The sequence below is a fragment of the Panthera pardus genome, unplaced genomic scaffold (genome assembly GCF_024362965.1).
Source record: "Panthera pardus isolate Hobbes unplaced genomic scaffold, ASM2436296v1 HiC_scaffold_27, whole genome shotgun sequence".
Taxonomy (NCBI): domain Eukaryota; kingdom Metazoa; phylum Chordata; class Mammalia; order Carnivora; family Felidae; genus Panthera; species Panthera pardus.
Window position 1 is genome coordinate 30,566,048 of NW_026526843.1, and position 16,555 is coordinate 30,582,602.

Genomic DNA, 16,555 nt, shown 5'->3' on the forward strand with positions numbered 1-16,555 from the left:
CTATGTAAGATTCTAGTCCCTCTCTTCAGGGGTAAGCATGGTTAACAATTTTATATGTATCATTCCGGAAATTTCCTAAGTATATACAAGTTATTGTGAATATCAATGTTTGCACAAATGTGATCATCCTATCCATGACATCCTGCACCTCACCTTCCCCCCCCCAATAAAGTATCTTGATAGTTTCAAACCAACACTTAGAAATCTATCTCAATTAAAAAATTTTTTTTTAATGTTTAATTTTGGAGAGCGCACGAGCGTGAGTGGGGGAGGGGCAGAGAGAGACAGAGACAACAGAATCTGAAGCAGGCTCCAGGCTCTGAGAGGTCAGCACAGAGCCCGACGCGGGACTCGAACTCACGAACCATGAGATCGTGACCAGAGCCGCAGTCGGACGCTTAACCGACTGAGCCACCCAGGCGCCCCTATCTCAATTTTTTAATGCATAGGTTGCCACATCCATTATAGGGATAATACCATTTCTTTAGCCATATGGACGTTTAGATGGCTTCCCGGTTTTTGCTACATAAACCTTGCAGCAATGACCACCTTTAATCACACATCTTTATGGTAGCGAACACCCACAAGATAAAATCTTAAAGGTGACCTTATTGGGTCCAAGGAAACGCAGGTTTTGAAATATTAGAAAACCTCGCCAAACGGTTCTTCAAACGGTCCGTGCCCTCCAGCGGAGTTTGTTCTTTGGCAAGGTAAAAGAGTGTTTTTAATTTTCACTTTCACGCATGAAGAAAGAAAAAAGGAACTTGCAAGCAACTGCTTATTATGTCTGTTGTCTACGGAGAAGGACTAAAATATTGTGCCTACAAATAACGTCAGGGGCCCAGCTGCCCGATGGTGCTTTTCCGCTAGCCCTCATGAGCCAGGTTTTCACGGGCAGCTTAGAGTAGGAAACTGCACATGCTGTTCAGCAAGCCTGGCTTTCCATTAACTTTCCATTTATAGTATCAGTTATGTGGCAGTGAGCCTAAGACTAGCTGGCTGCAAGGAGCTAAAATCTTCCGTTGTCTTAACTTAATAAGACACCACAAAAATAGTGAAGCTGATAAGAGGTAGAGAGGTTTTGCCAAATATTAATGAATTCCAAATCTACTGGCCTATCAACTTTTACATGTCTAAGGCATACGGTCAAGATAAAAGCATCTCCAAGAGAGACAGGTGAGTCTCCAAAGGGAAGACATCGTTTTCTTTTCTTTGTTCCCTTTGAGAGAGAGAGAAAGAGGGCGCAGTGGGCGAGCAGCAGAGAGAGAGAGAAAGAAAGAGAGAGAGAATCCCACAAAGGGCAGAGAGAGAGAGAGAGAGAAACGGGCCCCACCCGAAGTGGGACTCAAACTCACGAACCGTGAGATCGTGACCTGAATCAAAGTCAGATGCTTAACTGACTGAGCCACCCAGGTGCCCGACATCATTTTTGGGGTAGGCCAGGATGTGTCTTTACCGTGGCCGTGAGCTTTCCACTCTGGCAATGCTACCTACTAGCCGCTAAGCCACTTGCATCAGAGTCGCTCGGTAAATACTGCCGTGGTCTGCAGATCCTGAACCGTGTAGGCCCCTTCCTACCTTAGACACCAGCTCTCGTTCTGGGCACACCAGTGGCGACTAAGAACGGTCAGGCAGTCCCACTGTGCTTTTCCAAAAGTCTGCCTAGAGGAAACTATGCGTCTCTAGCAGGGAGCCTGTCTTGCTAGAATCTTTCTCATCCTGGCCTGGCAAGGCCTGCTGGGACGGATACCCTTTAGAGCAAGTCTCAAGGGATCTCTCCTAAATGTACTTCATTGCAAACGTAACTACCAAACTAAGGATATTTTATAACAAAATGCACTTAAAGCCCCTGTCCTTTCTCTCTTTTTTTTTTAATTAAAAAAAATGTTTATTTATCTTTGAGAGAGAGAGAGAGAGAGGGAGAATGTGAGCAGGGGAGGGGCAGAGAGAGAAGGAGAGACAGAATCCGAAGCCGGCTCCAGGCTCTGAGCTGGTGGCACAGAGCCTGACGTGGGGCTCGAACTCACGAACCGTGAGATCATGACCTGAGCTGAAGTCGGACGCTTAACCTACTGGGCCACCCAGGCGCCCCTCCTGTCCTTTCTTTCAATATCTGGACAGGCTCTATTTCCAAACTTCTCCCCCACCAGCCAGAAAAGGAAAGAGTCAGGAGCGATGTAGCATGCTTGGAACTAACAAATAATGATTTCAAAATGCAGGGTCTATGTTACCTTGTCTGAATCCTGAATTATTTTAACATTCTCTGTACCAAATTTTTCACCATAAAGTTTAACGAGTCTCAGGGAAATCTCCGAGAGGCCGGTGAGCTTGGGTTCTTTATAGATGTACTCCTTCCCATCCTCTTCTTCAAAAAAAGACTATGGCAAAGTGAAACACACAATCACTTACAAATAGCACGAGCCGGCACGGCATTTACAGAAAATGCACGAGATAACTAGCAATAACATGCTTGAAATACATTTTAAGCGGTACCAAAAGCCACATGGCACGTACTGACCCTTTCAACTTCAAATAAATATGAATTTCCCAATTCACAGTCATATGGCCGTGTACTTGGCCCGAAGATTTCCATGCTAGTTTTTTCTCATTCCCTGTCATACTTACCTATTTTTCGTCTGAAAGCTCTCAGTACTGGGTATTAAATATATACCTTAAGAGGTTTAACAGAAAATGAAACTGAGGGAGAAATTCAAATCTTCTGCGTTGGACTCTGGCCTACTGGATTTAGATAGGGAAACCAAAGTGAGCGTCACACTTACAGAGGCTTCCGGCTGTTGTGTTAGCCGCTCTATCTAGACAGAAGGCAAGAACCAATGCCTGCTGCTATAGTAATCTAATAATTCAAAGGTGAATGTTTAAAAAGAAAAACAACTTTATGAACGAAAGTATACTTACTTGGCCATAAAAGGCAACTCTGAAGAAAGTCCCTAAAAGTCTTTTTTTTGTGTGCATGACCTCTAGAATTTTTGTGTAAGCTCCATGAAGAGTTCTATAAACTTGCGTAAGTTTCTGAAAAACGAGAATATACAAACCGGCTTTATCTTTCGGTTAATTACTAAGTGGCTAAGATAAATACACGGCGGCGGGGTGGGGGTGGGGGGTTGGGGGAGAAGCAATGCTATTTCCTTTTCAAAATGTGTTTTGGGGTCAGCCACACTCCCCTGCCCCTCTGTCACAATTAGACGAAATTCCTCAACAATGTCAAGGCTAAGGGTAGAAATTAAAACGGTCAATAACCATTTCTACTAGATGCGTATCTGTGGGTTTATTTCATTCATACCTCAGTGGGAAGGCATACTTTAAACCTACTGTATTATTGACTACTACTTGCGTTATATCTGAATTAGTTTAACTGAAAGAGAAGCCAGATGCTTTTTTGCTTGAGCCTTTAAGGCAAAGGCGAGAATTAAAAATCCGTGCAAAAAGTTCTGGAGATAAAAATAAATGCAGATGCAGTCAAGCTCAGAGAAACAGCAGAAGCTGGGGGTAATTTCCCTCTCCCATTGTTGGATGAAGAAATAGGGTGGAGTGATGAGGAAAGGCTTGATTTAGGATGCTAGAGAGATCTGGATCCTTCCATTCTGAGGCATAGATAGTAGCCCCAGAAATACAGCAGACCACCAAGAGAAAAAAACAAACAAAATATGCAGATACAAAAATAACAGTATATGCCTCAGTGAGGACTGCTTTTATACAAGTTTACAGAAGTTTTTTTTTTTAAATTTTTTAAAAATGTTTTTATTTTTGAGACAGAGAGAGACAGAGCATGAGCAGGGGAGGGGCAGAGAGAGGGGGAGACATAGAATCCAAAGTGGGCTCCAGGCTCTGAGCTGTCAGCACAGAGCCTGACGCGGGGCTCGAACTCACAGAGTGTGAAATCATGACCTGAGCTGAAGTCAGATGCTTAACTGACTGAGCCACCCAGGCGTCCCTAATTTGGATTACTTTTCTTTTTATTTAAAAAAATTTTTTTTTATGTTTATTTATTTCTGAGACAGAGAGAGAGAGACAGAGCATGAGTGGGGGAGGGGCAGAAAGAGAGGGAGACGCAGAATCCGAAGCAGGCTCCAGGCTCTGAGCTGTCAGCACAGAGCCCGACGTGGGGCTCGAACTCACGGAGTGTGAGATCATGACCTGAGCCGAAGTTGGACACTCAACCGACTGAGCCACCTCATCTGTACCCAGAAAAAGGGAGCACATTGTGCCAAGAACATTATTAAGAATGTGAAAAGCCAACCTACAGAATGGGAGAAAATATTTGCCAATCACAAATCTGATAAAGGTTTAGTATCAGAAAATAATAAAGAGCTCTCACAGTTCAACAACAAAAAGACAACCCAATTTAAAAAGGGGCAAAGGTTTTGAACAAGCATGTCTCCAAAGAAGATATACAAATGGCTAAGAAGCACATAAAAAGATGTTCAAGATCCTCGGTCATAACGAAATACAAATCAAATACCATAATGTGAACACACTTCACATCCACTAAGATGGCTTTCATGAAAAACCCAAAACAACAGGTGTTGGTCGGACTGTGGAACGTATACATTGTTGGTGGGAAGGGAAAAGGGAAAACGGTTCAGTGGTTTCTTAAAACGTTAAACATAAAATCATCCCATGACCCAGCAATTCTACTCCTAGGTATATACCCAAGATAAATGAAAACAGTTGCCGTGCAGAAACGTCGACACGAATGTTCACAACAGCAGCAACTCTCCGTGATAGCCAAAAGGTGAAAACGACCCAGATGTCTGTCAATGGATACGTGGATAAACAAATCGTGGCGTAGCCACGCAATGGAAAATCATTCAGCCATAAAAAGGAATGAAGTTGTGACAGACGCTACAACGTGGACGAACCTCTAAATATTATGCTAAGTGAAAGAAGCCAGACACAAAAGGTCACATCTCTATGAATCCTTTTTTAATGACACATCCAGAATAAGGAAACCCATAGGGATGGAAAGCAGATTAGTGGTTGCCAGAGGATGGCGGGTGGGAGGGGGAGGAACCACTTAGTGGGTAGGACGTGTTTTTCTGGGGTGATGAAAACGTTTTGAAAGTAGAGAGGGGTGGCGGGTTCAGAATATCACGAATGCACTGAATGATACTGAATCGTACACTTTAAAAATGGTTAATTGTGTATTACGTGAATTTCACCTTGATAAAAACGGGGAGCACAGAGAGGCTGTGCTCAATTTGAGGGAAATCTTCCTTATCTTTATGGCTGCTGTCTCTGACACTTTTTCAGCCTGTCCCATAAAGATGCAGTGAAAAATGATATATCAGTGCCCGAGAAACAAGGACTACATCCCATGTGGAACGCTAGGGGATCCGCACAGACCTTTACAAGCCGACAAGGGAATAGGAGGAGTGTCCCTATAGAAAACAGCGTTTCCTTTCATGTGTAAAGATATATTTTTCTTTCTTCCCTATTAGTTGATTGAGCAGCAAAATACTCCCTGAGGTTCTTTTTCTTTTTAAGATTTTTTTTTTACATTTATTTATTTTTGAGAGACAGAGAGAGACAGAGCACAAGTTGGGGAGGGACAGAGAGAGAATGAGACACAGAATCTGAAGCAGGCCCCAGGCTCTGAGCCTGACGCGGGGCTCGAACCCACAAACCGTGAGATCGTGACCGGAGCTGAAGTCAGATGCTTAACCCACTGAGCCACTCAGGCGCCCCCTCCCTGGGGTTGTAATAGCCTTATCTTCAAGCTGGTAAGAAAGCGGGTATTCTGGAAATTTTACAAAGGTTCTTAGGATGTCATGTTTTGCTAAAAGGGGCAATCATCTTGTGGGCTATTCTTTGCCACCTCTATGACCTAGGTTTAGTTATTAATAGAATCACTCAAACGCCGCTATGATTTTTCAGGCATGCCTCACATACCCCAAAACTACGGCAGAGAGAGAAAAGGCCTAGAACCTGGGAAGAAAAAGTGAGTTTGATCAGGGCCAGTCTGAAGAGAGAGTAGAACAGTGCAGATGATATTAAATGTATGTGTTTTCCTTCTGGGAAAACGATGAAAGCGTACTTGCTATACTTAAGGATAAATTGCTTTGCTTTTTTTTTTTTTTAACGTTTATTTATTTTTGAGACAGAGAGAGACAGAGCATGAACAGGGGAGGAGCAGAGAGAGAGTGGGAGACACAGAATCCGAAACAGGCTCCAGGTTCCGAGCTGTCAGCACAGGGCCCGACGCGGGGCTCGAACTCACGGACTGTGAGATCGTGACCTGAGCCGAAGTCGGACGCTTAACCGACCAAGCCAGCCGGGCGCCCCCAAATTGCTTTGCTTTTTAAAAAAAAGGGGTTGAGGGGCGCCTGGGTGGCTTAGTTGGTTGAGCGTCAGACTCTTGATTTCAGCCCAGGTCACGATCTCACGGTTCATGGTACCAGGCCCTGCGATGGATTCTGGGCCGGGCGTGGAGCCTGCTTGGGACTCTCTCTCGTGCTATGTCACTCTGCTCCTCCCCTGCTCACGTGCTCTCTCTCTCTCTCTCTCTCTCTCTCTCAAAATAAATAAACATTTTTTAAAGAAGGCTTGGATCCTAAACCACCCCTTCCTAATACGATAGGCGTAGAAATTACGATTTGGACTCCAAGACTTGAATATAAAACCTGGGCCGGTGGCAACAGATATTCATTATACTACATTCTTTATTAATTACCCTTTACCAACAGCTTTATCTGACAGACTAAATTGGAAAAAAACTCCTCACAGTAGGGCTACCAGCCCCTTTGGTCTCCCCCTCGAACTGCAAAGAATCGTAAAAGCCTATGACTCTTCCCGGGACAACATGGAAATTCAATAGCTTTTTTTTATTTTTTTATTTTTTTAAGTTTATTTTCAGAGAGAGAGAGAGAGCAGGGGCAGGGGCACAGAGAATCCCAATCAGGCTCTGACGTGGGGCTCAAACTTATGAGATCATGACCTAAGCTGAAATCGAGAGTCGGATGCTTAACTGACTGAGCCACCCAGGTGCCCAGGAGATTCCATACCTTTATTAGGCGAAGGTTTGGTGAAGAAAACACTGAATTTTTTATGCCCTGAGGGGAAGTGGAGGGGAAGGTGCTAGATTAAAATGTTTTAAGAACCACTTGTATAATCTAAAATTTATATTCTGGATGTTTTACCCTCAATTTCCTTTGGAAAATTTATAGGAATATAAGGTAGGATTCCGATTTTAGGATGTCCCAGGACTTTTAAGGATAGGAACTTTCAGACTGGACAAATGTGTCAACACAACATAGTTAAGTATCTATGTTCTACAATAAAACACAAATGCCATGATATAATTAACCTTTTATTCCTCAGAGGACACACAGTAGAGGGATAGGAACATAACGATGTTACCGTGTTTTCCGAGACCAAAATAAAATATAGTTTAGGCCAATGATGCAAGTGTTTAGACTTTTTTTTAATGTTTATTTATTTCTGAGAGAGAGAGAGAGAGAGAGAGAGAGAGAGGGAGACAGGATCCAAAGCGGTCTCCAAGCTGTCAGCACAAAGCCTAATGTGGGGCTCGAACTCACAAACCTCGAGATCAAGACCTGAGTCGAAGTCAGAGGCTCAGCTGACTAAGCCACCCAGGCGCCCCCAATGATGCGAATGTTTCAATTACCTACCTCAAACTCACGACGTTTCTCATAAATTGGAATGATCAACTTGGAAATCTCAGAAATGACTTCGTAACGTTCTGCTTTCCATAAGCCATCCACACACTGTTCTAGCAACTCCAGCAAAACTTCCTGCGTTAAGGGCAAAATGCAATCAGGAATTAGAGGTGGTTTTAGAGTTTTGGCAAAGAAATTTTGAACCGTTTCAAGTTCGTAGAGAACAAACAACGTGTACAGAAGGGAGTATGCTTGTGTGACTCTATTTTCTAAATCAAACGCTTGTAATGTCTGGAACTGAAACCACTCTTGAAAATATGAAATCAATATTGATAACAGTGAAGCGTACCTGTGGATATCGTTTACTCACATGGCGAGGATGTTAACTGTACTTAGAAATGTAACCCATTAGGAAGGAGTATCTGTTTTCTTTTTTTTTTTTTTTATTTTTAAAAAATGTTTTATTTATTTTTGAGACGGAGAGAGACAGAGCGTCAACAGGGGAGGGGCAGAGAGAAAGGGGGACACAGAATCCGAAACGGGCTCCAGGCTCTGAGCTGTCAGCACAGAGCCCAACGCGGGGCTCGAACTCACGGACCGCGAGATCGTGACCTGAGCCGAAGTCGGACGCTTAACTGACTGAGCTACCCAGGCGCCCCCAAGAAGGAGTATCTTTAAAAGGGGATATATTATTTGTTCCAAACTGTATGTCTGATAAGGTAAATTCCCCTAAGCCTATAAATGTTCACAGCTTCCTTTTTATACTGAAGTTATATTTACACATAATGTAATAGAGCGTTCAGAAGACTGGACAACTTTCAAGCTGCTGTGTTAGTGATAAACATGTTTACTAAAATGATGCAGTCTTGGTAAACAATGCTTCCTTCCTGACTGCCGGCCCTAAAGTTTGTGAGAAGGACAGGATAATAGCTCAAGACAGAGATCTCTGACCTCGCCAGAATGATAACAGCTGCTGTAAGTTACTTTATGAACCCTCATCTCGACAATAAAAAGATGAGGCCCATTGCTGACACTATCTGTGAGTCTCAACAGCCTGTTTCTATCTATTTTTTTTTAATTTTTTTTTTTAACGTTTATTTATTTTTGAGACAGGGAGAGATAGAGCATGAACGGGGGAGGGTCAGAGAGAGAGGGAGACACAGAATCCGAAACAGGCTCCAGGCTCTGAGCTGTCAGCACAGAGCCCGACGCGGGGCTCGAACCCACGAACTGTGAGATCGTGACCTGAGCTGAAGTCGGACGCTTAGCCGACTGAGCCACCCAGGCGCCCCTCTATCTATTTTTTTAATGTTTATTTATTTTTGAGAGAGACAGAGAGTGAATGGGGGAGGGACAGAGAGAGAGGGAGACAGAGGATCCGAAGCAGGCTCGCGTGGTCAGTGCAAAGCCTGATGTGGGGCTGGAACTCATGAACCTTGAGATCGTGACCCGAGCCAAAGTCAGTCGCTCAGCTGACTGAGCCACCCAGGCGCCCCAGCGTGTTTCCATCTTAAAGAGATGTTCTTGAGGTTTACAGCGCTGAATGCTAAGACAGTTTTTCCTGTATGCCCTTTAGGCAATTCTGAACTCAACTTCTTCCTAACCTAGTTCTTTCACTTGTGCTTTCTACCTAGCCGGGGGCGACACCCTACGAACCCTTAGCTAGGAAACCTAAGAGTACTTTTGACTTGGCCCTGTCATGGGGTGACTTGTGTCCCTCAAAAAGAGATGTTGAAGTCCTGACCCCCAGTACCTCAGAATGTGACTTTATTTGTGGAAACAGGGCCCCTGCGGGTAGAGTTAGTTCAGGTGAGGTCAGACGGGAGGAGGCTGGGCCCTTAACCCAACAGGAGTGATGTCCACACAAGCAGACAGAGACGCGCGGGGAGAACGCCACCTGACTCCAGGGGCGGAGCTGGAGTAACGCAGCTATGACGTCAAGGGACCTAGAGACCAGTGGCCACCACCGAAGTTGGGAAGAGGCGAGGAAAGAGTCTACCCAGAGTCTCAGCGGGAACACGGTCCTGCTGACACCTTGACTTCAGACTTCTGGATGCTGGAACTGTGAGGTAATGGACGAGCGCATACTTTGTTACCTCGGTTCCGGAAAACGGACACGCGATCTCTTCACTCACCCTCCAATCAGCTCACCGCTGACTTCTGCCAGTGTTGCTTCCTCAACAGTTCTCAAATCTGACCCTTCCTCTCCATTTCTACTCTCCCGGCTAAAGCTTAAGACCTCGTTATTTTTTTCTAATCGATCTTCCTGCCTCCGGCCTTGGCACTTTTCAGTATGCGCCACGGACTTCTGGTGAAAATGCACACCGGACCACATCCCTCTCCCCTTCTTAGAACCTCAGGATGGCTATTATCCCTTCCTTCAAAGAGCAAAGGACAAGTTCTTTCACTTGGCGCCCAAGGCTTGCAATAGTCTGGCTGATATTTCTATAATCTTATCATTCACCAGGCCCAGCCTTGTACTTTATGCTCCAACAACAATGAACCCCTAGTAGTTCTCCTGAAGCACCACGGTGTTGTCTTAACTTTGTGCCTTTGCTCCTGTTGTGCCCTCTGCCCTTTCCTCCCCTTACTTGGTTAACTCCCTTAAGACGGCTCTTTAAGATCACCTCTTCTGGGATCCTTCTCCTCATGAATACAGAGGAGCAAGACACTAGATGCCTTTTATCCTACTCTGGTCATTCATCGGGTGGGTATCTATCATCATACTTGCCCCTCATCTATGTACCTGACTTTCCAAATAGGCCGGGTCCCTTCAGGGGTAGTAATGAGATCTTATTTTTATTGGTTTCTTTAGTCACCAGTATAGTGGCGGTGCATAGATGGTCATTAGCTGTTGCTGCTTCAATAAATGTATGTTAACATTTAATAGCCAAATTAAAATCTCCAGTAACAGTCGGAAGGAAGAACTTTGGGGGTAATTAAAAATCTGTGACAAACTACTGGGTCCCAGGCATGTAGAGCTGGTTTACAATTAGGAAAAAAATTCAGTGTAATATACAGAACAAAGCAGAATAAAAGAGAAACACGGTACCTCCAGTAATAGATGCAGAGGAAGCATTTGAAAAAAACTCAACATCCCTTCGTGATATTAAGAAAGAACTCTCCAGGGGCGCCTGGGTGGCTCAGTCGGTAAAGCGTCCGACTTCGGCTCAGGTCACGATCTCGCGGTATGTGAGTTCGAGCCCCGTGTCGGGCTCTGTGCTGACAGCTCAGAGCCTGGAGCCTGTTTCGGATTCTGTGTCTCCCTCTCTCTGACCCTCCCCTGTTCATGCTCTGTCTCTCTCTGTCTCAACAATAAATAAATGTTAAAAAAAAAATTAAAAAAAAAAAAAAAAAAAAAGAAAGAACTCTCCAGAAACAAGGACTAGGCAAGACCTTCCTCAATCTGATAAAGGGCATCTATGAGAAATCTATAGGCTGAATGCTGTTCTCATAAGTTTGAGAACGAGTCAAGAATGTCTTCTCTCGGGGCGCCCAGGGGGCTCAGTCGGTTAAGCGTCCGACTCTTGGTTTCGGCTCAGGTCACGATCTCACGGTTTGGGAGTTCAAGCCCCGCATTGGGCTCTGGGCTGACAGTACAGGGCCTGCTTGGGATTCTCTGTCTCCCTCTCTCTCCGTCCCTTCCCCCTGCTCACACACTCTCTCTGTCTCAAAATAAATAAATAAACTTAAAAAAAAAAAAAAGCCTGCTCTCACCGCTTGAATTCAACATTATGCTGAAGGTCCTAGGCAGCACAAGGCAAGAAAAAGAGAGAGAAGTCCTACAGATTGGCAAATATAAAACTGTCTGTGCAAATGGTATGATTGTATATATAGAAAAGCCTAAGGAATAAACAAACTACTAAAACCAATAAGCATACTTAGCAAGGTTACAGATTACAAGATCAACATACACAAATCAACTGTAGTGGTATATGTTAGCAACAACAAATTGAAAAATAAATCAAGCAATACTGTTTACAGTGGCAACAAAACATCGATTATCTAACAATAAACTCAGCAGAAGACTTCTGCCCTAAAAAAATCACAAAATACTGTTGGGAGAAATTAAAGATGACCTAAATAAATATTCACTGAAAGACTCAATATTGCTAAGCTTGCCATTTTCCATGTACTCGTATATAAATTTAACAAAATCCCCCGAAAACTTCCAGCAGGCTATTTTGAGGAAGTGGAAAAGAGGATTCTAAAATTTATATGGAAATTCAAAGGGTGTAGAATAGCCAAGATGAGTTTGAAAAAAACAGTTAGAGGGCTAACATTACCTGATTTCAAGACTTATAAAGTGAAAGCCATCGAAATGGTGTCATATTCATATCAAGATGGACAAACAGGTCAGTGCTATAGAACAGAGTACAGAAATAGGCTGCACACATACACAGAACTGAAATTTAACCAAGGCGCCAAAGGAATTCGATCAGGCAAAAGGAAAGTCTTATTTTCCCCCATAGGGTATGAACCATCTAAATGTCTACCTTGAACCTTGACCTCTATCTAATTCCATGCTCAAGAATGTATTTTAGATTACAGACTTATATAAATTAAAAAAAAATTTTTTTAACGTTTATTTATGAGAGACAGACAGACAGAGTATGAGCAGGGGAAGGCCAGAGAGAAAGGGAGACACAGAATCCAAAGCGGGCTCCTGACTCTGAGCTGTCAGCACAGAGCCCGACGCAGGGCTCGAACTCACAAACCGTGAGGTTATGACCTGAGCCGAAGTTGAATGCTCAACCGACTGAGCCACCCAGGTGCCCCTACAGACCTAAATATAAAACTCATATCCAGGGTTTATAGAAGAAAATGTAAGGGGCGCCTGGCTGGCTCTGTCAGAGGGGCGTGCGACTCTTGCTCTCGGGGCTGTGAGTTCAAGCCCCATGTTGGGTGTAGAGGTTACTTAAAAATAAAATCTCAAAAAAATAAAAATAAAAAAGAAAGTGTAAGACAATATCTTTACAATCTGGAGGTAAGCAAAAAATTCTCAGACCAGACACAAAAAGAATAAACCATTAAAATGGGAAACTGGACTTCATCAAAACCAAACTTTTTGGCTCAATTAAATTAAAAGACTCAATTAAGCAATGAATAAGCAAATCAAAGATAAATTTGCAGCACATATATCTGACACAGAACTTATATCCGGAACATACAAAAAACGTCTACGAGTCAACAATGAAAAAACGAACAATGCCATTTCTAAAAATGAAAAAGACCTGAACACACATTTCACAAACGAAGACATATGAAAGGCTAAGAAGCACATGAAAGAGTGCTCAACATCATTAGTTATCAGGAAAATATAAATAAAAAAAAACACAATGAGATACCAATTCATGCCTAACAGAATGGCAAAAATAAAAATTAAAAAAAAAATCAGCAATATCAGATGTCGGTGAGGATCTCGACCAACTGAAACTTTCACCTGTTTACTGGCGGGAGAATAAAACGGGCCATTCACTTTGAAAAACTCTTTGGCAATTTCGTAGAAAATTAAATACACAACCTCCCGGGGATCCAGCAATTTCACTCCTAGGTATTTACCCAAGAAAAATGAAAGCTTATGTCCACAAAAGGGCATAGATAAGGATGGTTAAAGCAACCTTATTCCTAACAGCCCTGAACTGGAAACAATCCAAAGTTCATCAACAGGAGAATGGATTACAAAAACAAATCAGATATCAATACAATGGAGTATTATTTAGTAACGAAAAAGAACAAACTTTTGATATACTCAACAACGTGGATGTATCTCAAAAACATTAGGGTGAGCAAAAGAAGCCAGAAACAAAACGGTATGTATCGAATGGAATGAATGAGCCCATTTTTATGGCACCAAAATACAGGCAAAACTCATCTATGGTGTGAGAAATTAGATGGTGGGGGAGGAGGGACTGACTGGAAATGGGCACAAGGGAACTTTCCAGGAGAATGGACGTGTTCTCTTTCTTGTTTCTGATGGGAAGTTACATGGGTGCATACAACTGTCAAAGTTCATCAAACTGTTCATTTAGGAATGTGCATTTGACTGTGTGCTAATTATATCTTTACAAACTACTGAAAATCAAAGGTCAGAAAAGTCATTTGAGAAACAAATTAAGTTTCACTATTATTGGTTTCATTCATGCGTTTAAATACAGGCACTAAATAGACAAACGTTTGTACTTTTCAATAAAACTCCCAAATCAGTGTTGGTTATTTTTCCACTGGTGAGGGCATGAGGAGGAAGCCTTCTTACCTAAGCTGAAATATACAAAGGCTCTTTTGGAACAGGATTCTATCTGTATACATCAAATAAAATATATAAATTTTTACTGTAGAACACAAAAGAGTTCCAACAAATGTGTTTACATACAAAACAGATCGGAGTTCTTGACTGATAAGAAATGTTACCCGTCTCCTTGAGAGTATTAAAAAGAGTCAGGATCAAGGCTATTTCTTTCTTTCCTTTTTTTTAATGTTTATTTATTTTTGAGAGAGAGAGAGAGAGAGAGAGAGAGAGAGAGAGAGAGAGACAGACACTGAGTAGGGGAGGAGCAGAGAGAGAAGGAGACACAGAATCCGAAGCAGGCTCCAGGCTCTGAACTGTCAACACAGAGCCGGACACCGGGCTCGAACTCACAGACCGCGAGATCATGACCTGAGCCTGAGCCGAAGTCAAGACACTTAACAGACTGAGCCACCCAGGTGCCCCTCCCACCTCTGAACTTTGGTCCCTGCTACTATCCTCCTCTGTTAGACTGCCTCCAGACTGTCCTTTCTCCACCCCTCTCTGATCATACCTCCTCTGTTTTACTTCAGCTCAAAGGCATCTCTCTCACCTTTGACTTTACATGGAGCACACTGAGGCCATTATTCAAATGGCATAGTCTTTTTTTTTTTTTTTTTACCCATTTCCATGTAGGTACATTAGCTGTTCAGGTTGATATTGGAGGTCAGGGATTAGCCATATGTAATTATTTTACAGCTCCTATATCACCAAGTCCAGAGCCTTGTTCCTAAGTCAATACGTATTCACTGATTGACAACTAAAGCTGTTTTGCTACCCATAAGAAGTTTACGGCAGAAATTTTCCAGTTTAGAAAATACTTTTCTGCGGAGACTGCTCAGCTGTTGCATCGTTAACTCTATTTTTTATGGAGATTTTTCCAAAGTATGTGGACCCTGACCTGGTTACTGGGATGGTAATTTGAAGATGATAAATACTGCCTCTCTAAAACCAGACAACAGGAACCGCTCCAGAGGCCAGGCTCCACATTCCAAATAGGGACATCTCTGCCCTGGGCAGTTTTAATGCTTACAGTTCATCAGCCCTTGGTTACCTTCCAAATTAAGTTAGCTGTAATAATTTTTTAATATAAATTTTAAGAAGTTAGATTTATGTAACTGGCATTGCAGGCCCCGGAATCTTACCTCACTGTAATGGACATCCATCATTCCAGCATCTTCTTTCATTGCTCCTTCTTCATCTATATTGGGAGTTATTTTCTTGAAGGCTGAACATCCACTCGGGAATAATTCTGTATGCATAGAAAGAAGTGAAGTAAATTCATTCATTCATTCATTCATTCATTCATTCATTTATTTATTCGAGAGACAGAGCATGAGTGGGGGAGGGACAGAAAGAGAGGGAGACACAGAATCCGAAGCAGGCTCCAGGCTCCGTGCTGTCAGCAAAGAGCCCAATGCGGAGCTGGAACCCACGAGCCGTGAGATCATGACCTGAGCCTAAGTCAGATGCTCAACCGACTGAGCCACCCAGGCGCCCCAGTACATTTATTTTTTAAAAAGTGCTTTGTGAAGAACAGCCTTACGTGGACTGCTCACCCTGAAAAACAAACACAGATACTTTTGTGCCGGTCAAAGCCATCAGTGGCAATTTTCAGCTTGTAAAGAATTTTGCAAATTACTCCCATCTATTACACATTCTACCAGTCTTTTTCCCGAAAAGCGAGCTCAAGTTACCAACAAGTCAGGTTCATTCTCTGACCATGCATCATCCTCAGTGGCTAGTATAGTAAATGTTTCCTAGTGTAACTGACCGCTTTGATCCTGTGTGTTTCTGGTCTGTCACCTAACCGAAAAGGGCATGTACTTTTCAGGCAGCCAGGGAATGTGCTTTGGTAACCGTTTCCAGTTCCTAATTTTCCTGAAGAACTGGAAAAAGGAAGTGGGTTGGGCGGCTGGAGGAAGCCTAGCCTAGGACTTGTAAGAGAGGCAGAGAAAACATGTGGCAGGACTGAAGCGTCCTTGGAGAAAGGGGACAGGCCCTGGGAGAATCAGCACGCTTTCAGAGTTAGATTGCCCTGGGAAGTAGCAAGTGAGCTGAAGCTGGGAACAGCTGCTGTGGGACCGTGGACCAAATGTTTGCCGTCAAGCAAGAGTTCAGGTATAGAAGGCAGGCTTTGTGGTTGCCCTACACGCTCTGTGCATGTGTCCAAACACTCTTGGGAAAAGAAGAAGGAAGGTTTAAGAGAGTCAGGCTTCCCCGTATTTAAGAGATTTCTCAGAATTCTGGCAGAAAGAAAGGTCAGCTATCAGGGCTGGGGTTCTGCCAGCTCCCCTGGTCTAAATGAAGGCTACACACATACATCGTCTTGTAAGATGCTTGATAGAGCGTGAGTTATCAAATAAGCACCACGCTTCTATGAGAGAGAGACAGACTTCTGGAGAGGGAAGATGGGGTTATTCTGAAGTGCTTTTTCAAGAACGGAGAGACACAGAGGGAGCAGTCAGTGGATTTCTGTGAAGAGAGGCGAGGCAGAAGTGAAAATAAGGGACGCCTGGGTGGCTCAGTCAGTTAAGCGTCCGACCGTTGATCTTGGCTCAGGTCATGATCTCCCGGTTTTTGAGTTCAAGCCGTGCATTAGGCAGATTCTCTCCCCGTTCTCTCTCTGTCC

The 16,555-nt window shown here is 43.3% G+C and overlaps 1 protein-coding gene across 5 annotated transcripts in view; it reads right to left on the reverse strand.

Annotated features, from left to right (window-relative positions):
• DOCK11 (dedicator of cytokinesis 11) overlaps positions 1–16,555 on the reverse strand; it is a 197,767-nt gene that overhangs the window by 14,703 nt on the left and 166,509 nt on the right. For 4 of the 5 annotated variants that reach the window (XM_053892123.1, XM_053892122.1, XM_053892124.1 and 1 more), the window contains 4 exons: positions 15,069–15,175; positions 7,650–7,772; positions 2,917–3,030; positions 2,232–2,378 (listed from right to left, as the gene is read on the reverse strand). In XM_053892123.1, coding sequence (XP_053748098.1) covers positions 2,232–2,378; positions 2,917–3,030; positions 7,650–7,772; positions 15,069–15,175 — 491 coding nt within the window. The remainder of the gene's footprint in view (positions 1–2,231; positions 2,379–2,916; positions 3,031–7,649; positions 7,773–15,068; positions 15,176–16,555) is intronic. The other variant, XM_053892126.1, reaches the window with a different exon arrangement.